This window comes from Dermacentor silvarum, chromosome 4 (assembly GCF_013339745.2).
Source record: "Dermacentor silvarum isolate Dsil-2018 chromosome 4, BIME_Dsil_1.4, whole genome shotgun sequence".
Lineage (NCBI taxonomy): Eukaryota > Metazoa > Arthropoda > Arachnida > Ixodida > Ixodidae > Dermacentor > Dermacentor silvarum.
The window spans coordinates 59,783,730-59,806,256 of record NC_051157.2 but is presented as its reverse complement, the minus strand read 5'-3'; the positions used below and the strand labels follow the sequence as shown (position 1 = coordinate 59,806,256).

General features: G+C 43.0%; 2 protein-coding genes across 3 annotated transcripts in view; one reads left to right on the top strand and one right to left on the bottom strand.

Annotated features, from left to right (window-relative positions):
- The window catches only part of LOC119450101 (uncharacterized), a 14,611-nt gene extending 6,250 nt beyond the window's left edge, over positions 1-8,361 (top strand). Inside the window, exons 4-6 of one of the 2 annotated variants that reach the window (XM_049665636.1) lie at positions 1,195-1,828; positions 3,764-3,861; positions 4,941-8,361. In XM_049665636.1, the coding sequence (XP_049521593.1) occupies positions 1,195-1,828; positions 3,764-3,861; positions 4,941-5,051 (843 nt within the window). In that variant the 3' untranslated portion in view covers positions 5,052-8,361. Of the gene's footprint in view, positions 1-1,194; positions 1,829-3,763; positions 3,904-4,940 lie in introns of both variants that reach the window. The other variant, XM_037713466.2, reaches the window with a different exon arrangement.
- Positions 8,333-22,527, bottom strand: LOC119450102 (acireductone dioxygenase). The gene is made up of 4 exons (XM_037713467.2): positions 22,260-22,527; positions 18,623-18,742; positions 13,214-13,393; positions 8,333-8,609 (listed from the first exon to the last, which is right to left on the bottom strand). The coding sequence occupies exons 1-4, from the start codon at positions 22,383-22,385 to the stop codon at positions 8,478-8,480; spliced, it is 558 nt and encodes a 185-aa protein (XP_037569395.1). The 5' UTR covers positions 22,386-22,527; the 3' UTR covers positions 8,333-8,477.

The window sequence follows — 22,527 nt, the reverse complement described above, 5'->3', positions numbered from 1 at the left end:
CGCCTACCCCTCCTCCCCCCTCCTGCCTTAATGAAATGTGAGCCCTCCTTGCAAAAGATTTCTGGCTACGCCACGAATGCAGGTATCTTACTGAAGGGTAGGTAGTGTTGGTGGTAAGGGACATTTGCGACTTTTGCACAGAGCTGGAGAAATATCCGCGAACTACAATCATTTTTACAAGATTTCATGTGATTGGCATAAGCACCTAGGGGCGACAACATTTCTGCCACAGTGCCACCAGGAATGCTGTCGCTCATATGCCGAAAGAAGTCTGGTGCTAGTGATGCAAAATCTCATGAAAGTGATTGCATGCCCATACCTGCCCGCTCTCCAGAATTTTGCATAAAGTTGGACGTTTATATCCCCGTGCGTTTCTCTGACACACGTCGCACAATGTAATCAATTTTTCAGCACACGTGAAAGGTGAAGTGATTCAGATACATGACTTTGTTATGTGCAACTTGTGTCATTTTTTTATTGGTGCTTGTAATCCTGGGAGATCTTTTTTTAGCATGCACAATTCTAGCATTCTTCCCAGTTTAGAATACAATTGTTATGTAGCAAAATCTGAATGTTCGGCGAGAATGTGTTGATTGTTGCCAGGCGCTACAGCCAATTGGGACATGAACTTATTAACAGCTGACGAGTAACCAACCTATGCATATACATTTTTGTGTAAGCTAGTATTGGATAATGTGTGATGCGAGCGAAGTCTTTGTGACTAATTAACTTTACACATTAGAGAGCTTTAGCTAGTCTGTATGCATATTACCCTTTAAAGAATACTGGTTTACAGAAAACGGTTACATGAGTGGCTACATTGGTAGTGGTGGTGCCATCTTGTGGCGCAGAGAGGACATAAAGCTATTTCAGCAGTAATCAACCATAGTCTATTCAGCTGCTGGTGTAAAGCATTGGCAGTGACATAATTGTCAGCATGCAATTTGTTTTCATTTTTCTTCAACAAGGACACCCATGTAAGACAAAACATTTCGGACATATTGTGGTTAGACGAAGCATTGCAAGATGTTACTTCCAGCATTGTTGCTGCCATCCACTTCTACAGTAACTTCATATTTCATGAAGGGAAATGCATGTTCGGACAAGCTAAAGCTTAAATTCTATTGCCAAAGTGTCCAGAAGTGTGGTTCTTTTCAAACTTGTGGCAACTGACAAATCTGTGCCCCAATGCAGGGTCCCTCACCATATGTCTTTCCTGGAAGCAAGCCTCCTCCTCCCATCACTGCCCCTCCATCATTTCCGCAAGTGCCACAGGGCCCCGTCACACATCCAGACTGGGGGAGCTCTGTACCGCCCACACCAAGATACCCCGTTCCACCCCAGACACACACATCACCTCAGCTCTCCAACGACATTCCACCCGTGAGGACAAGTTCACCAACAACACCCAGTGAAAACACTGTGCCGCACCCAGTCTTCACAACGGAGCCAGCAACTGAAAGGCTTCCAGGCACTACCCAGGCTACGGCTGCCACAGATGCAACGGTGCCTCTCTCTGTGAACACTGTGTTTGATGAACATGGAAATGTGCATCAGCAGAGCAATGCAACGGCCAGTTCTACGTCAAGTGACTCGAGCCCGTTGCGGGTTCCCGGTGGCTTGTTAGACCAGAAAAATGCACACCGTGTGGGTGTCTCTGTGGATGCCGCAGCAGGCGGTAGTGTGACTGTCACGCCGAACGAGACATCGACACCAGCCCCAGTTGACAGGGACTCGCCAAACATCGAGTCTCCAGACTACCCATTAGCAGGAGGTGCAGTGGCTGGAATAGTCATCGGCTCCATTGCATCAGTGGCACTCCTCGCAGGCAAGTACCGCTGTGGTATCAAGAGTAGCTAGGATCATTGGTCGGTGGTCACACTGCTTGACCTGAAACCCTTAACTGCCAATGACGACACCGAGTCATGACAAAGGTAATTGAACCTTCAAATTTTGAGACAGAAATAATACACAATGTCGTATGATGTTTCTTTTTTTTTTCAGGAACAGTAAAAGCGCTATAAGCATTCCTATTATATATATTTTTAGGGGGGGAAATGGCATAATAAATGCAAATTTAAAAATATAATACACACTTTTGATTTATTTTTCAGAATTTTTCATGGCAGTTTAGGAGTTTGTGAACTGTGGCTCACTTGCTCTCTCAGACATTTATTACGGGAAACAGCTGTCCTTGCTGCTCTTGGTGCCCATTTCATCCTCTTCCCCTTCTTTGTGGATGATAAAGTCATGAAGTGTAGCGCTCGCAATCACCTTGCCACAGTGCAGTCGTAAACCACCAACAAAGTTAAATAAGTTAAGCCGTACTAGCAGGCTGTTCACTGACCACAATGTGTAGCAGCTTAAAGTTGCGTAGATCTCCACCAAGCACGCCACCTTTTCACTGTAATTATTGCTTATGGTTTTTGTGATTCAGTATAAAATGCGGTAGGCTTTGTGCAATGAACTCAGTTGTTGATTGGTGCTTGATCAACCTGTATATTTCTTGCCCTGGTCATTTTACACCACATATTACTTAGTGTTGTAACATTTCTGCAAATTAGTTTTAAAAATGGGTATGAAAGGTCCCTATTTATGTGCTCTAATGGATCATCTCTAAGGGGCAGTAGTGCCTGATGATATCGCAGTTTAGAAGTGTTGGTGTTGATTTCTTGTGACACTGCCTTTAAACAAGGTGTGGAGAGCTGTTATGGACATGAGCAACTCTCTGTTCAACTCATATGCTGGCATACAAATTTCAGCAGGGACATAAAATGTGAGCTCTACAAGGAAATCACTTCAAATCTTGTGCCAATGATGGTAATGTGCCATAACAATGTTTAGAATACATTGTCTCAAGGTGTTGCTACCTTCAGTTTCAGTTTTATTCTTATACGTCTTGCTTATCAAAACTGCTTTTGAATTTTATTTGTAGTGAATTATGTTGCACATGACAGTAAGTGCTGAGATATCTTAACAACCACTTCCCAGACACGGCAAGTGAACTTTTCCACTTGTCATTTTATGCAGCTGGTTTGGGGTCGTAAGGTAGCTGTGTGTCTGCCGGCACAGCACCATTTGGTCATGTACTTGTTAAAGCCAAAGCATCCAAGGCATCATTACATTCTTTGATAATACTTGGTATGCATCACATGAAAATACAGGACATGATTCTAAGTGTAACACGGGTGCCACACAGCGCACTTTTGATCACAATCTTGCCCAATCCTGATCGAATTTCTCAGTCACGATTGTCTTCTTCACTCAATCTGCAGAACGCAGCCAATCGCGGTCAAGAATTTCGGTCCAGATCAGACTCGCTCATGATTGAAAGTGGCTGTATGACACCGGTATAATGAATTCAAAGCATTCCAAGGTTGCTGCTACTTGTCAGATGTGAAGCGTTTCAGAGCCACCTGCAGCAAGATAGTTGTCGAAATTCATTATGAATATTATAAACGTGCAACAAGATGCAAGTGGAGGAAACTCGTTGATAGCTCTGACTCCATATAAAAATTAGACGGCCGACAAAACTCAAAATGATTCAAACTAATTTCATGCTGCCCACTGCAGTCGGAACTAGTGGATGTCAGCTGTGCAACGTGATGCTTTTTGGATCTGAAATTGCAAAATGTGCTTGCGTCAGCTCCAGAAGGGTGTGAATTTCGAAGGGACGCAAACTTTTGAGTGCTGCCTTTAAGCCCATGCAAGATATTACTTCAGGTTACGCGATAGTAATGACGTGGCTTTATTTTCTGCTTAGGTCTGATAACCTACGTTGTCTTACGGAGGCCTTTCCTGAAGCTGCTGCATGGCCAGGACAAGTCGTCTACTGATAATGTCGCCTACATCGATGACTCGGTGCGCAGTAGCTACATGAACACCCATATTGAGCTGCCCAAGGTACCTCCCCTTGTGTCTACATGCAGCGGTTTCCTGTTAAGCCAATTTCCATTGTAAACTGGGCTCTCTACATTTTCATTAGAAGAACTAAGCCATTGGCCAGCAAGTAACATGCTAGTAACATAACAGGTGGGAGCCAAACCTACATCTTATGCATTATGCGTGCAATACTCTTATCATTGAGCTACTGTGGCAGCCATCTTCCAATTCACTTTCTTCAGTATTTGTGCTTGTGTACTACATCTAGGCATGGCTGTGAGTGGCACTGGCTAAAACTCTCAGGGCTAGATCTAGCACACATACATAAATACCCACTGATGCTATGGCTCAATGGTAGAGCATCACATGCATAATGCGGAAGTGTGGATTCCGCTCCCACCTGTGGCAAGTTCTTTCATCCACTTTCATTTCCCTTTTTTTTAATACTTCTAAATGTCAATTTAAAAAAGAGAGAGAAAGAGTTCATTTCCCCTATGCTTTCCTTGGCTTCATGCGATGGTAACTAACTTAAATTGATGGAGACATGCTGTATTAATTGCACTTTTCTGCATGACTAAGCCAACCCTTGGCACAGAATAAGTGTTGGGAGATTTACTGAGAGTTTCAAAACACAATCCCACTCTAGCTGGTGGTAACACTTGCTTGTAATGTCCCTTTAAACTTTGTTTAATCAAACCAGCATCAGAAGGGATCAAGTTGAAAAAAGTGACTATGTATTTTTAGTGTAGTTCAGCACAGATGGGAAGCGATCACCTATCTTTTACGATGTAAAGTTTCTTGCATATACTGACTCATAATTGTAATCCATGCCCTGGCGCATTTTTTTACCAGCTTGCCCTGCGGCATAGATGGCTAAAATCAGTGCAACTGCGGATAGATTGCACTAATGGCTTAAATAACTTATCGACCATGAGTCAATGCCTATAACTGTCTGTTCATATTCATTCATATGTTGCTTTTTGTCCAATTAGTCTATGCTGGGCCATCTGTCACAGGAAACTTCAGCCCTTTTTATTAGCTGCGATTTTGTTTTGCAGGAAAACTCTGAAGAAATGACTTCACTGGACAACGATTCATTTCTCAACAGCTTGGAAGCAGTGACCATACAAAACTACTGGGCTGACACCAGCAAGAACACTAACGTGTGAAAAACAGCGAGCAGACGAAGATCCCTGCCTCTGATGCTGTGCATTCCTTAACTTGTGAATACTAGGTAGCGGACTGAAATTGCTGTGCTGCATTGTTTCATCTGTTGTTGAAGAGGTGCAGTAGTGGCAGCATGTGATGGCAACCTTGCATCGTTTTATTATTTTTTTTTTTCACTGTGCACTTCATTCATTTGACTTTTTGAGCACCTTCACTGAACATTTCTGCAAAGCTGTTATATTAGCAATGATGTAAGCTCTTCTTGCCCAGTTTCGTTTTTTTTTATTATTATTATTATTATTGTAGCGTCAGGTTGTAAAGCGGCAACATAATTTTCTGTGTTTCAAATGTGGAATGTCGCTCTACAAGACAATACAGTCGGACTAGTTAGAATGGACATGGATATAATGAATTATAAGATAACGAAGTAAATCGGAAATGTTTCTTTCTGACATCATTGCATAACGAATATTGAGTATAATGAAGGTATTTTCGAGTTTGATGAGACTTCAGTTATATTGACGGTCAACTGTATGCCAAATTTGGCAAACGCACTTTTCCACTCGCCTTGATTGCTACCAATATGGTCGTAGATATGTGCACCAAGAAAGCAAGAATGGGAGGTTAGGACATGCTGAAACATTCCCTGCATTGTATACACTTCGATCCCATGCATCACTATTTTAATGGTGGCATTCTCGTGTAAAGTTGTCTGTTTGTAGAGTTTATTGTATCGCCCTCCTGTTGGGAATTTAACTTTTTTTTTCAGCCTGTCGACTCAACATTTCATCATGCCGTTGAACACGGAGAGTAGTATAGAGTACTGCGCTGCTACTGGAAACTGGCATAAATTACTTCTTTAGCCTAAATAACTAGTTCACCTACTGTTAAGATTTCGCACTGAAGTGGCATTAAGTGGTAGGCTTTGTTCAATGCGAAGTTCAGTGACGTTTCTTTCCTGGTTTGTCCAAAATTAGGAGTGTGGAATTGCCTGCAGCAGGGCTTTTTCAGAGGTGGAGAAATTTACCATGCAGACTGCAGTGGTGCCTTATTTAAAAGACAACTTTAGCTCTTCCTCTCCTTACTCAGGTGCATGTGCAAAACACAGAAATGTCCTCGTTGGGTTACCACTCAACTGTTTTCTAATAATTATTTATTTAGCAGTAAAAAGACTGTCAATTACTGGCCCCAAACCACTAATTAATGCCACATAAAATTTTTCAATATTGATAGAAATGTGACAATTTTGTCAAGAATTGGAGCGTCATGTTTACAACTATAAATTTGCAAAAAATTCATAATGACATTATTGACAGAGAACTGCTACAATTTGTGGAATGATGATGTGAAAGAAACTTTATTTATAAAAAGAACTTGGCACTCAACTGCAGGTGACAAGATATCTAGTTCTGAATGAACCAAACAGTTAACATTAGACAACATAACATGGTATAAGGCAAAGCTTACCACGTAATTCCCCTTTTACATGGATTTCCAGTGCAAACCTTGAAACACTTCAGCCTGAACATCTATCTGTAGGTGTTACGGGAATACCAGACAAAGTGCAAACAGCAGCACTAGTAGAGGCAGCTTGTGGTGCTATGTTTAACCTCAATGTTTTGGAAGGGTCTTCTATTGCACAACACTTTCTGGCAACAACAAAAAGAAGTACTATAGCATCTGGAAGTTTACGTTGCTGTGGGAACCTTTACACCAGCCTTGGAGGAAGGGAAAAAATTAGAGAGGCCCTAATGTCGCTTTCTGTGACACCGTGCAAGAATGTTTATTACGGGGCAGTATGTCTTCCTCACCTGTGTGTGCAGCTGAGCAGCACACAGCTGCACACTTTATGGCCGAGGCCAACAAAGGCTACAAGCATAAAAAGAGAGGAGGAATTTTCTCTCGGACATCTTGTACATGACCGTGCGCACACCTCATTAAAGCAGAACGTCAACTGCCGCATGCAGGCCTGCAAGTGCTGATCACCAAAGCAGCAACAAAGAACACCACCCCAGCTGCTGTTGCTAGCCGTGACAATGTTACTTTGAGCCACAGAGCAACTTTCTCCCTTAGCAATGCTGATGCCCTTGCTATTTGCTCCATAATGCAGCTTAGATGACATGCAACTTCAACCAGACTCATCGCAGTACATCTGGTACTGTTGGGGCCTCTCCGTTATGGCAGCAGAGAAGAGAACACAGCCACACATTGCAATAACAGTCCATGCAGTTTGCTTAAGCACAGCGTCACAAAATGTCCCCACCAATGCTGCTTTTCGATGCTTCATACTGCAGACATATTTGCAATTTATCCTGATAGCAGTCTGACGCTAGGTGCAGCATGTGTTGCACCCAAAGTATTACAACGCTAATTGCTGCCAAGATTTTAGGTACCAGGGCATGCACACTAGTCCACCGAACACTTCATGTCTACCACTTGTCTTTTAATGAAGCTTAGGATGAAATTTACTTGAGTGCTAGTGGTTTATTTTTTTCCCTCCGAGGGCTACATGCACTGTAAATATGCAACTGAAACTTGTCTTTCAGCCACAAAGCCTATTTCATGAACTGAAGGCAGTCAGATTTGCTACCATGGATCTCCAGGCACCTGTTGATTCACAGTTTAAGAGGGTCATGGAGATCTGACACAGGTATTGAAGTGGTTCAGGAGTGAAACTATGCACGCGCACTTGTTTTGTTGTGGATGTGCCTGTATGATCTGTGTTTTAAGGAGCTCTGCAAGAGCACATGCTTGTAGCTTAAGACTTTCCCTTATGCTGAGAGCCTTATTCGTACTTACTTTTATAATCTCTGTGATCGTCAGTAACATCAAAACTACAAAGGTCTTCTAGCATAAAAGCTAGCGTAGACAAGTCTTAGGTCATCTGAGAATTATATTTTTGACATTTCTCCCATGTGATGCACATAGCAAGACTGTTCACAGACTTTGTACTTTATGCTTACCAATTTTAAACCTTTCACAAAATGTGAAAAATATGTGCCGATTTGTTACACACAGCACAGTACTTTTTAGATGCACATTTCTGATGTTAGTATAGCTTTAGATGTAGTACATATGCACCATTTGACAAAACACTGGTGGTGAGGCTCAAAGTGGCTGCAGAATGTGTACATATTCTGTTGACGTGCACTCTATTAGTTCTAGTCGTGGCCTCGGATATTACAGAATATTATTTATTTTTTCCCGGCTTTACTTGACCTTCATCTTGCAGGAGGTTGTTCACTGTGGATGATGAAATACTTAATAAAAAAGAACCGACTGATTAGTGTTGGAAAATAAATCTATGTATATTTATTCACATGCACTACACTTCTATAAAAAAATCATTAAAAATTAGCTTAAAATTATAAGGCACAAAATTTCATTGCATCATCTTGATTGCATGCCTGTTTCCAGCAGCTGTGCCATCACGCCGCACAATTGCAGGTTTGACTAAGGGTCTCCAGATACTGAGAGCGGGCTGGATGGTCGTCGGCTGGGCGATTGATCGGCGTCCAGACAGGCTCTCCCACAAAGAGCCGCATGGCCTTGATGTAGTTCTGCAATTACCATCGAGTGGTTAAACGTAGGCTGAAACTTTATAGTAAACTTTCTGCTGGATACAGCCTCTAGTACTAACACATTTTTGAAGGTGTACAAACTTCACTACATGCTTTTTACGCTTAGCAAGCATGAACGTTTGGGAAACTTAACGTTTAAATTTTATATAGGAACGTTTCTCTATAAATGGAGACATGGCACTATTCACACACAGAAAAATTTCCTAACCTCATGTAGTGTGAGGGTAGGTACGATAATGTTGCTCGTAAAACAAAAATAAACAAGTGTTCTGCACACGTTCCTTTTGGCTACACTCACGTGTGGCAGCCACAGCGATCACAGAAATAGAGCAAGTCAATGCATCATGACACCATAACGCATCCACCTCCTGGGCACCAAAACCGAAACTGGTTCATAGAAACAAGTTAGTGTGAATTATTTATGGTTTTCAGACACTATACGCAATGTCATGTCTGTACATCTTTAATATGACAAATAAAGGCAAACGTTAATGATAAAGTCTACGCTCATGACTAGACACACTTGAAAAACAAGTTTAGGTTATCGCTTTCCTTTTCCCATCGCTATTTGCCCTCCCAATGGCTTGCGCCGACCGGCAGACGTTGCACAGTGCATGGACGCTAATGCCGGCATTTGTTGGTGAACTTACTTGACCATTGGCTGCAACTCCCATTGTTTAGACCTCCCTGTCTTCATGCCCTGTCTGGTCTTAGTCAGTACCCCGACAGAGACCACAAAACCAAAACTGTGTTTAACATTTTTTTCCTTCTCCTTTTTTGCATTGCGGAAGGGAAAGATTACCGGATACACATGCATGGCATGCCTTGTGGCTCCAGTGAATTTGGCAAAAAAACTTTGTCCTCATTTCGAAACACCCAGACGTGAAATGTAAACTTTTTGTTGCCGTTTCCTGCCACCTTAGCTAGATTTATAGCCCGAGCTATTCAGGCGATGTTTGCACAACGCACCTTTAATGGGCTGTGGGCAAAGCTGCCATCGTGCGTGTGCTTGGAAAGGCCCGCATCGATTCGCAACTGTTTGGGAATGCAGTTAAGCGTCGTCGTGATGCGCACTAAAGAATCTCTAGTAAAGGGCGGCACGTGCCGACAGCGGTACTGAAGCTGCAAAAAGTAGAGGCGCAGCAACAGGCTAACTGGCAGAGCCAAACCACTGAATGGTTTAAAAGAAATCACCTTAACCAAGTGACTCTGCGTCAAAGCACTTGGAAAAAGTGATGATGTACTCCCCCATACTTTTCGCATTGTTTACAAATACTTTTCGCATTGTTTACAAATTCGGACTCGTTCTATAATTTTGAGAATGTTGTATCAAGTTTTACGAAAAATAAATTCTATAAGTGAATACACGTGTAAGACGTTGAAAAATGGAATGGCACAAGATTTATAAAAATAAATTGTGATGTGGAAAATGCCATATACCAGAAGGGTACTTGCTTCCGGCAAGTTAATTCAGATAAGTTCCTCAAGCAGGCAAAATTGGCAGCACCAAAAGTGCTGAAAAACTCACTGTGAATTAAAAAACAATGTCAGTTTCTGCTGTTCCAAGTATACTGCTGCTTGTGTGAAGGTCTGAAGATAAATAATCGTTACTAAAGTGTGCATGATGCAACAATGTAGTTAAATGCATGCTATCGAAGAATCCTTTCCCAGATGTGAAATCTTGTTTGCGCAGGATGTTTACACATTATAAAGTTCATAGGTTGGCAGATATGCTGCGATACACTATGCAGCGCACGGGTGTTGTCCCATAAGGTTGGCCAGCATTGTAACGCAACAGCTGCGAAGGCTCAGAATAGTGATATCACACTCAATAGTGAAACTTCGGCAACAAATTTATCACTAGTGCTCGATCATGGCTTGTTTCACATGCACATGCGGCAGTTATAAGTCTTCACGTGGTTGTAAGCCAATTTAGATGCAGTGGAAATTTAACGGATGCAGTGGAAATTTAACGTGTTTGTATTAGTTTGTTTTCATTAGCACACTGTTTGGCAGGCTCTTGGTATATAGAACACCAGGCAAAGAGTCGCCAAGATATGATACAGCGAACTTTAGACAGTGAGGTGCCTATTAACTCTCAACCGCTCGCCAGATTACTTGTGCCATGCAGCAACGCAACATAGTCCTGCTGATCGTTCACTTGGCACGTTCTAGATCTTCGAAAACTTCGAGCTTGCCACACCAATGAAATTGCGAAAATATTTTCAAAATAGTCGTTAGCCGGGCTTGTTGGTACAATGACAAACTAGTGCAAACAGCTTGAGAAAAAAAGCAGTCACTTAAACAAACGCGAAACTGGACGCAGTTTCACTTAAACAAACGCGAAACTGGATGCAGTTTCTCAACACTGTGACAGCAGCGGCTTGGAAGCCCAATGGAAGCCGCTGCTCCCTGTTGCTAGCTGAGGAAGCACCCTTTGCGCTACTGTGAAAACTTTTTCTAGTGACTACTCATGACAGGAATGGGGCACCCTCTCTATGCAGCTTTCAGACTAAGAACAGATAGTGCCCAGCAGAAAATGACCAGTGAGGTGGCTGGTGCAACTACGCAGAAAAGCTTATCACACCATGGTCTACATGAAATGCAGAAGAATTATGCCGCCCCCTCACCTGCAGTTTCTTTCCATCATGTGAATCATTTTTTAAAATAAACATTGCAAGGTTTCAAAACAGATAATCTAGCAGCTCATATTCAGTCAACGTTTGCCAATAGTTTTCCTTCAGGCAGAAGTTCAAATGACGACTTGAATAACTATGAGAAAACACAGACTCTGGACCAAGCATGTCCCTGAAGTATGTACTCACCTACGTGCTCCTGTGAGGCCTGCATCTTATAATGCTCCCACTTCTGTTTCATTGTAAATAATTCAACTGACTGCTTAGGAAAGCATAACCACGTAGTGTGAGAATAAGCTTGAGAGAGCAAGGAGATCAGGTTTGTTCAAATGCAAACCTAAGAGAATGTCACATAATTTAAATATCCCACCATGTACAAGTTAGTATAACATGTCATGGTCCCTATTGCAGCAGACCAGGGGCAGAATAACAAACTTGGTAAAAGGCTTCAGTGATACAAGGGCCGGTGTAAGCAAAAAAGCTGTCATAAGTATTTCAATTAAAAATGTGTTACAGGAAGAATGGATGACCACGGTGTCATAATGACGGACTGTTTGCAAGTGTAGCTATATGTCAATGCAGCATACCCTCCCTGCTAACTGGCTTCGGTGTGTGGTATTTACACACACAACTTATGTTAGTAAAAAATAAAAAATTGAACACTTCACAAAGAAATAGCCACTCTCAGCAGCACTCCACATGTCGAATATAGAGATACAAGAACTGAGCTTTTCACACAGAGCATTAGAAACATACAATGATTGGGCCTGCAGGTTCTACCACTCTGCCATATCAAACGTGTCAACTTCAAGCACAAGACTGTGCTAATGGTGGTGATCATGGTTCCAACAGGTTTATTTCACGTGAGGCATCCTGAGAAGCTCAAGATGTCATTAAAAATTGCTTACCTTAGAATACAGATATATTCATTGACATTTTGGTCACACCAACGTACAACTGGAAGACACAGTGCTAATGGCATCTATCCATGACAGTGTCACCAAAGCATGTCACAAATGTTAACTGCCATGCAAGAGTGCTTGTGGCAGAGAGCGGACAGAAGACAGTAAAGGGACGCTGCAACACTTTTTTAATGTGACAAGAAAATTTTTGCAATCTGTTGACAATGCTGGATAAACATGCAAGCCAAATATTTTCGGTTGCATGCAGCAGGGAGCCCACAATCTCAAGTGCACCGTGGATAGAAGAAAAAGTAAGAAAAGAGCAATAGGAAGGGCAGGGCATCTATGCCATCCCAACTGAGAAGAAACATTCAGTTGAGGGGAGTGGGGAAAGTAAACACTGAATTCTCTATATCGTTATTATTATGTGCTTTTTGAAATTTCTTCAGGAATACATTCATAGAAAGAAACCGCACTCGCTCCCTATTGTGTTCTTAGATTTGAAGAAAACATTTTGCAAGGCTTATTTCAGCTTCTGCGAAAAGTCACAAAATGAGATGAGCAGAGGAATGTTACCCGTTACAACAACAGTACTGTCATTTTTGTAAAACATGCAGCTGTTCTGCAGCATCAGGGGACGTATTCTGAAATGATCCACTTCGGCGATACTATCGTCTCGGTCACGTCTTCGCCAACGGCGTGCTGATTGGCTTTTTAGCAAAATTGGATGAGCTGATTGGCTGGTTGAGCACGACGTCATCCAATTTTGCTCAGCCAGCCAATCAGCGTGCGCCTGATGGCGATATTGTCGCCGAGACGATACTATCGCCGAAGTGGATTGTTTCAGAATAAATGCACAGGCTATGCCTTGACATGATCACAGAGGTAACATGCATATCTTAAATGAAAGCCTCTATGATAAGAGGCCTGTGTATTTGCTAGTTTCGATTTGTTTTACTGCTGTAACTTCTGCACACCAAACCTGTAGGCAGAATTGTTAAGCACAACAGCGCAGGTAAGCATGTTTTTGGTTCAATTCACATACCTGCTTGTCAAGAGTGAATCTGTGGTAGATGCCAGCAGGCAAAACAAGGAGGTCTCCTTTGGACACCTCAATCCTTATCCACTTGTCATTGCAATCTCGAACGTCAAAGTAGCCACTCCCGGCCAAGACAAAGCGAATCTCCTCGTCAGAGTGCAGATGCTCTTGGAAGAATGTCTTTATCTAATAAAGTAATTGAGGCAGTTGAAGATACAAGGTTAATTGTATGGCATGCTTGGCATGGCACCAGTTTGCCATTGTTCAAAAGCCCAAAAATTTAGTTTGAGAAGCCACTATACAGCTAAACTGGCAAAATGATCATCACCAGCTCCTTAGTTATCAATTTTTTGGTTTCAGTTAATTTATTCAGGTAAACCAATGTCATGCATTCATACCCAAACCCACATGAGGGCCCAATGATTGCGAGTTGTATGAGGATCGCCTGTCAGTTAAATTATGGAATAAAACAATTAACAAGCGCAAAGAAAATAGAAATGTCGAGTAGAAAGTAGAAAGTAACAGTAACAAAGAATCACAAACTATACAGGAAAGTATGTCAGCAGTTAGGCACCTCACGAACTACACAACATAATGATGGCACTCACAAGTTGTACAAAAAAATAGCAGTAACGAAGTGCAGATTGTGATGAAAATTTTAACAAAATATAATTCACCATACATCAGAAATTGGCTACTTAGCAAGATTATACTTTTAAAGAACACCTAATGATGGAGACAATGTAATAGGAGAGTAATCAATCACAAGGCTGAAAAGTATGCAGTTTGATTTCTGAAATTGGGACATACCACAGGAAATTTCTTAGTTCACTAATCTGGTTTGATTTGTATTAAACGAACATTAAAGAGAAACACTTTAGACTTACGAAGAAGTCTTTTTAGAACTGTATTTTCATTAATTTTGTGGCGATAGTTTGATTACAAGAGAAACTGAAGGTCAAAGTTCAATTTTTTTAATTTCACGCTGCAATCGAAGCAGGGGTACATCATTAGGACATCACGTATCTCAATGTATTTTCCCATAATTTGACCATTCAGGCTCAGTGATAGTTCTAGAAACATGTGAAGTTCAGTCTTTAGCTCCTGTAGAACACAATGTAGTCAATATTTACCGATTAAAAATAACTAGGCCAGAGCAAATTCTGTCAAAATTCATTGCATGATGGCAAGCTGTTGCGGAAACTTCAAGGCGGCCTCGCCACCAGTCATTTCCTTTTTGAATCTTTTCTGTCTTACTCCTTCTCATGGTAAGGATGGCTTTCACGTTACTGTAGAAGGGTAATTCACTAATACAGCTAAACTTTTCTTTTTAGTGTCCCTTCAATGAGAGAACCCCTACAAAGAATGTTTACAGGAACAAGCAACCCCCCCATTAATAGAACCAACTCAGTTTCACAGCTCTCCTGAAAAAATGGGCTCCGCGGTTGTCGCAAGAACTAACGGCACCGCGATCGAGTCGCGCTACTGGCAGCGCTTCCGGTTGCGCGCCTTTGCTGCGGCTGTGTCCCGTGTGGTTGTTATGGTGCTGCGCATTTGTTGCGTCCTGCGGAAGTTCGTTGGGGAGGATTAAGTGCTCGCGCTGGTCTGCGGAGGTGTGAAGCCTGGCTTGTGTCGAGCTTGCGATATGCTGATGTGTTTTGCACCGGGTTGAACAAGCGGCTACAAGTCGTCAGCTAAGCACTACTTTTAATGCGTAAACATTCTTTGGCGAGTACCACAGGTCCGTCAAGCTCAAAGTGTAATGCCTTGTATCTGCACAAAAATGCGTAATTTGCAAACTTAAAATGTTCAATCATTATAATATAAATGTAGACGATTGGTAACATTATAAGAGATAAAGAACAATTAAATAATTGATCAGAGGGAATATCCATAGGGATACATTGGGCTCCATAGAAAATGCAAGGGGGAGCTTATAGTAGGGGTGAGCCAAATCAAATTTGGGGGTGGGCCAACTCCAATTTTAGACTGGGGCCAACTTAAATGTGGGGGTGGGCCAGCGCGCAACACGACTAACTTTCTCCAAGGAAATGCATAGCTTATACAGGGTGTCCCGACTATCATGCACCAAGATTGTAAAATATGCAAATACCACGTTGCTGGACAGAACCAGGGTAATGTTGTTTGCCGTTGCTTGGAGATACTCAGATTATTTTGTGCATTCCGCCTAAGTACATAATTAGTCTGAATTAATTAATCAACTTCTCAAATATTATTGGATTAGAAGTGTAAATCAAAATTGTAGAGCAGCATGAAAGACTCCCGATACAGCTTTCTGTTTCTCAATACGTGCTACATAAAAGTGTTTTTCCAAGTGTGAAAGAAGCCCACGAATATACGCAAAGTGCCTCGAGCGGCGAGTCGTGCGGCAATTTTGCGTATATACGCGGGCTTCTTTAACACTTGGAAAAACACTTATGTAGCATGTATTGAGCGACAGAAAGCTGTATCAGGATTTTTTCATGTTGCTCTACTATCTTCTCATTGACACTTAATCTATATGTAATATTTGATAAATTCATTAATTAATTGAGATTGATTATGTATTTAGGCAGAATGCAAAAAATAATCTGAGTATCTCCAAGCGACGGCAAACATTACCTTGGTTCTGTGCAGCACTGTGGCATTTGCATATTTTTAAATACTGGTGCATTATAGTTGGGACACCCTGCATAGGAAGTAAGGGAATTCTCCATTTACAGATGGCCGAATAAATAATAATTTTTGAAGCTTTTAGGCAGTTTAGTAATCTGGTAGTTTTTTTTTTTTTTTTTTTGCTTCCCTCATTAGCTATCCTGCTTTTATCCCCCTCCCACATATTCAGTTATGAACTGCCTTATGTGGCAGGCACATCCAGTCACAATTGATCTTGGAGTAGCTTCGCAGTATAGCATAGCCGTTGAAATTGAAGCGTTCACGTCGCCCTTAGGATTCGTACTGCACTTGCGAAGCTGTCACTCGTAGTGAAAACCATGAACTCTAATTACGAAGGCAGTACAGCGTTTCAGTGGAGCAATCAATCGACGCAGACGAGCGAACGCATGTGCAATACTAAGAAGCTGCACCACTGCAGCAGCAGCCGACGTGGCCAACTGGTAGCCGGACTCCACCGCACCGTTAGTTCGCGCAACCATTGCGTGGGCCACATGCTTGCGCTGGCCAATATGCTGAGCTGCGAAACTGAGTTGGTTCTAGTAACATTGGCAACAAGATCCTTGACTGCCTTGAAAAAGATGATTACAAGGTTATATAACTGCATCATCATCTCGTAGTACCAGTAGCGCACCCAGGATCTCTGCCAGGGGGGGGTTGACAGTTTGCCAATACCATCTAAACAGCACTAATTTCGATTTCTTCACAGGAAATACTTTGCTGCTCAGCTTGGACCCAGAAGAGCAGCTCTGGGCCATCCGGATGGCCGAAGACGCCGCCAGAAAACAAGGGCTGGCCGCCGTCTGAGGAAGGGGAGGCCTGGGGGTTAGTCTCCCAACCCCCGCCGCCCCCAGACCCCATCATGGACAAAATAAAGTTTTATCTCTCTCTCTCACGGGAAATTGTCAAAAAAAATTCGCTTTTTACGAGTGTGCAGACGATTGCGCACCTTACATCTTAGTTGCAGTACTCAAATGCGTAAGGAAAGAAAAGGGGTTAAACAAAAGGAGGGGCTAAGTGGGCCTCAGGGGGGGAGGGGTTACAACCCCCGAATCCCCACCCGTCGGTGCGCCACTGGGTAGTACTAACCTGAGATCACGAAGCACACAGGCATTACTGTGAAACAGGCTATGTTCAAATTTGGATGGCTTGGTTGTAGCGGAGTTAAATGCAAAAGTATTACCCCATGTTTTTATGCAGTAATTAATATGGCTTAAATAAATGTTAGAAGAGTGGAAACAAAGTTTACCTATTGAAATGGGATCAGGCCACAAGTAATATTCTGATACTGAGCGTTGTTCTGGCAGTGTGCCACCACAATAATTATTAAAATGGGCTACGTAATAGCCGAGAAAGAAGCAAAGAAATGTTAAGCAATAATGCAAACAGACGAGTTACTTATCCCACATGGAGGCTCTCTCCAATTGCCTCAACCAGTTTCTGCAACCAACATTTCTTTGGTGCCTTCTCCCTTTCCCCCTCAGCCACAGCGTACACATTTGTGTACAAGACTTGTTTTTGTTAATTCTGTCCCGTGGTGACAAGGAAAGAAGAGACAGACAATAAGTTGCTGGGTAAACCAAACCCTCTGCTAACACACTGCGGCTCCACTTCACTTTACTCTGCAGAGTATTGCTCCAAACGACCATTTTACTAAGGCACTACGATTTTTCGCGAGATGTACGGTGGTTTGCATTGCATCCCCAACAGTGACGGAATTGGTTCTCCTTTCTAGTAATGACTGCAGCAAATTACTAACTTGTGCATGTGTTTTCAATTGGTGATTTGATTCATGTTATGGAGGAAAAGAAGTGTGACGTGACTTGCTGCAGATTAAGTAAAGCTTTAATTATACTTTATAGTTGCGAGCACTCATTATAGAACACACAAATGGTCATACTACAACCTTGAATTGCTCCCAATAGACTCTTGCAGCACCTTGTAAAATTATGGATTTGACATTTATCAATAGTCCAATATAATTCCTGACTGAAGAGAAATGATAGTCTAGTCGGTAGCAAGGATAGGTGTCATCGGTAAACAAGAGAGCTGAAATTTCAGTAAAGCGATTAGGGAGGTCATTTATATAAAGCAAGAATAACAGAAGGCCAAGTATTGACCCTTGAGGTACTCCTTTGTTAGCTGTAATAAGTTTGGAGAGACAGGTCAATCTGTACGGCTTGTTGCCTGTTTAATAAGTAGTTTTTCATGAGCGATAAGGCAAGGTCAACAATGCCTATTACACACAATTTAGCTAACGATACACTGTGGCTGATCAAGCTAAACACTTTAGTAATAACTTTGTCCATAATACAAAGTAAGGCAAGGTCAGTTGAGTATCCCATGCAGAAAACAAATTTGATTGCACAGTTAATCCATCCAGCAAAAGTGTGGCTTCAGTGACAAAGTTTGTTTGATTAAACCAAGAGTGATTCACACAAAATGTAATCTTGTATTCACGAAGAATGTTGGAATGCACATGCTACCACATTATGTCTACCACCCCTGGTGCAAATCGACGTATTATAGCTGAAATATAGAAATGAACAGTCAGCGACGTGAAAGTTGCTCTCCTCCTAAAGAACTTTTTTATGAAATAGTGATGTAGGTATGCAATGATACACATATTTCTCGTCTTAAACTTTTGTTTTTATCGTGTCACGGGAACCATGCATGTAACTGCTGCGTTGCGAATGCTACATCACATATATATTCTTGAGAGAGGTGACTTTTCATACATACCTTTTCCTCATAGTTCGGTAGTTTGTCCTTGGATATCTCAATAACGTCTGTGTACGAGTATCCTCGCTCTTTCTTGATCTTCTCGAGTTCACCATCCTCCTCGTATGTGTTGGCATTCAACTGGAAATCGTCCGTAAGCATAAAATAACTATGTTGACACGCTACTTGATAGAATGAAAAGCTCAAGGAGTTGGTAGGCTTCAATCCTGTAACCACAGCGTAACACGAAGGAGAAGAAAACAACAGCTGCAAGGACTGTGTTCACGGGGTTTCGCTTCCACTTCTTTTAAGTTACGTATTCGGCCAAGCTGTCGACATTGATGCCACTGCATGATTTCACTCAAATGTAGTGTTCTGCAGTCAGTTGCACAGCCATACATACTTTTCGACTGAGCGCTCACATCGCAACTGTGGTGTTTTGCTGCTGAGCACGAGGGCACGGATTCGATTGCCACGGCAGCCGTATTGCGATAGGAACAGAAAGCAAAGCAAGAACTTTGGGCTCGATGGCTCCATCCTGCGCAATGTTTCATCAGCCGCAATTCTGAGAGTCACGTTCACCCCAACTCTTGATTTTTCACTCCACGTCTGCAACACAGTGGCCAAAGCACGTCACACACTTGGTTTTGTGGTACACACATCGAGACCCTGCAGCCCAGATGCTTTCTGTGCACTCTACACTGCCCTTGTGCTGCCAAGACTTGAGTACTGTTCTTCTGTGTGAAACCCCTTTCAGATTCACCTGAACACTATGCTGGAGTGCATCCAGCACTGTGCAACCTGGACACTGTTCACCCGCCTGGGCTGCGGCTGCGACGTACTTCCACGGTATAAGGCATGACTGCAATGCCTCGGATGGCACACACTCCAGCACCAGCGCACTGTCGCCCGTGTAGGCCTTCTTTGCCACTGCCTTGATGATACCCTTAAAGACTCCTACATCAGCACAGTCCGCTACAGCAAACGAACAGGTCAGCCCGAACCGATGTACGCAAGGACAGTCTGCCACCAGAATTCTTTCATTCCGGCTGCAGTGCGGGACTTTCTGCCCTAAGAAGTGTGCGAACACGCCTCCCTTATGACCATGCGTCATCTAGTGTGTAGTGCAGTGGCGAGAAGCCTCCGTGACCGAGCTTAGTTGGTTAGTTAATTAGCAAGTATATTGATTGCTTTGTGTCTACCCATCCTTTAGTGTTTTCATACTCTCCCCTCCCCCCTGGGCGGATGGCTGGCAGGCGCTCCGCGTACGGGTCTGCACCTATCTGCGACGCCTAGCACGCCACCCGAACACATGGAGGAAGAAAAATTAGAAGTATTTTCTTTCTTCCATGCCCGAACGGTCCCCATCCTCTTTACTCCTCTAACTTACCTTCATTTTTCTTTCTTTCCGTTTCCTTTTTGGTTCAGTGCAATTAAAGATTATTGTTATTATTATTAGACCGTGACTGCTGCGACTGGGTCGCAGCAGACAGAAGGTGCCCATTATTATTATTATTGACCCTTTTCGCGGCGATCCCGTGGGCGCTGCCATGTTTGATCACGTGGTGACGTGTCCATTGCTTGCCTCAACTGCCTCCGTTGCCTCCTTGTTAACAATGGAAGTGTATGACGCCAGCGCGGCTTAGAAAACCTGTTTTCGGAGATATCGTCGACGGTGACTAGGTGGACAACACGAAACTTTGATCACAACTTCACAGAACATGCAAAAGCGCTTTCGGAGCTGATTAAGCTATGTCCAAATGGCACAAGCAGCGTATATGGTGCTTGTTCTAAAAGCGGGGCTAAATATGTATTCCAAGCTATCCAAACATTCCGCTCATGAATTGAATCAGGATTAGTGTGTTTTGCTCTTTGTACTTTATTTGGCAAATATTTTGACGCAGCGGCTTGTCAGTTTCTGACTCAGTGCATGAAGTTCTTCGGTGCGACCACTATCTGATTATTTTCTGCCTAATCGCTCGCGGGTGCGCTCAGTTCCGATAGATTTGTTCTTGCTGCACACAAGGCTTGAAACGTAGCTGTTTTGTACATTGTAATTATCATCATCAGCCTATATTTATGTCCACTGCAGGACGAAGGCCTCTCCCTGCGATCTCCAATTACCCCTGTCTTGCGCTAGCGTATTCCAACTTGAGCCTGCGAATTTCCTAACTTCATCATCCCACCTGGTTTTCTGCCGTACTTGACTGCGCTTCCCTTCTCTTGGTATCCATTCTGTAACCCTAATGGTCCACCGGACGGATAACCGGTGGACATTGTAATACCTTGTAGCAAATACATATTACAGCTAGTAACTCGCTTACTCTTGTGGACCGTCACGAAACATTCAGCTTCGACAATTCGTGCGCCATCGGTGTAGTCCGTCATTTATTGTGCGTATACAGTGTGCACATATTCAAGTGTGCGCTCATTCACTTATTCTTGATACGTCGTCGAAAGATTGGGCGTAAGTTTTCCTGCCATTTGGGACAGATGTGTATAGATAACGTGCGCGAAACTTACTATATGACAGGAAGCGGCGCTACTACATTTGTCATTGTTTAACGAGTGGTACTCACTTCTTGCCGACGTTCTGGGGATGAAGCCCTTTCTTTGAAGGTTAGCGATACAAAGCTGGCGGATGAGCAGATTTCTGTATCCTCGAGGAAAGCCGCACGTACATCACGAAGTGCCGGTAACACGTTCGGACAGTTGCAGCAGTGGTCCGCGAACTTGGCCACGCAGATTCATTCTATTCCTTAACATGCCAGTCACTATTTTTGCAGCCAACTATTGCACACGTCTTCAATCCACATGATTCAATCTAGCATGATTGGAGCACAGTGTGTTAGCGAAAACTCAGTTGCATTTCCGACAGCTGATCGCACAGAAGCAAGAAGAAGCGGTAATGGTTTCGTATTCGTGCGCGGTCGCTGATATTGGATGGATGGATGGATGAGGCTGAACCCTTTAAACCGGGCGGTGGCATACGCCACCTAGCCATGACTATTAACATATTTTGTACTTTGTGGTGGGTGAAATTTCACCCCTGCCTTGATTTTATCCACCAGTCAGATAACCTCTGTTTGGTTATTTCTACCCGCTTAAAGTCTATTTTTTCCTTCACTGTCCCTAAACCCCAATGCTTTGAAAAAATCAGCCCCGTTGCTTTGCACTGTAAAATTAAGCCCTTTACAGAAGAGTATGAGGTGTTCAGCAGTTTCCTCTTCACACACACAGCACGTGTCTATACAACAGAGCTTCCCCTAGAATTATCGTAGATATTTTCTTTGGCAATTTCTTGCTTGAAAGTTCGGTATGTTCCCAGCACGGTTCCCAGTGCTGATTTCGTCTGCATCCCTGTTTTCCACAGACCCCTCTCTGTTTCCTTAACCTTTTTCTTAACCGCTGTTTCCTGGTTTGCACCCCTCCTGCAGTCCAAATATTTGATTGACAGTTTTGCGCGCCGCCGTGAGCGCCATCTCATTTCTCTAAAACAAACTGCTCCGCGAAAAGGGTCAATACGGAAGGCCGCTGCTACAGCATCTCTCACAGCCCCTGTAACACATGATATCACTCGATCCTCACATCAAAGTCCGTGTTTGCTGCCGATAACTTGTCAAGTTACCATCAACAGAAATTTTTAGCGCCCACAAACCTTCCAGTAAAGGACTCCGCTCTTTTCACGAACTTCGTCCAATGACACCAGCACAGGTGGTTCCAGTTGGTGTTCCTCTCGTTGGTCGGTCGACAAGTCGTCGTCCATGTACCAGGCTCGGACCATTTTTCCTGCCTCGCCGTATGCTCGCCGTACTCGAAAGCGCGTCAATAAATGAGGCGAATACTGCGACGCGGCCTCGAACACCGCAGACTTCGCAAACAGCGGCAAACTCCGCCCCTTCTTTTTCTTTTCAAATACAGCTTAT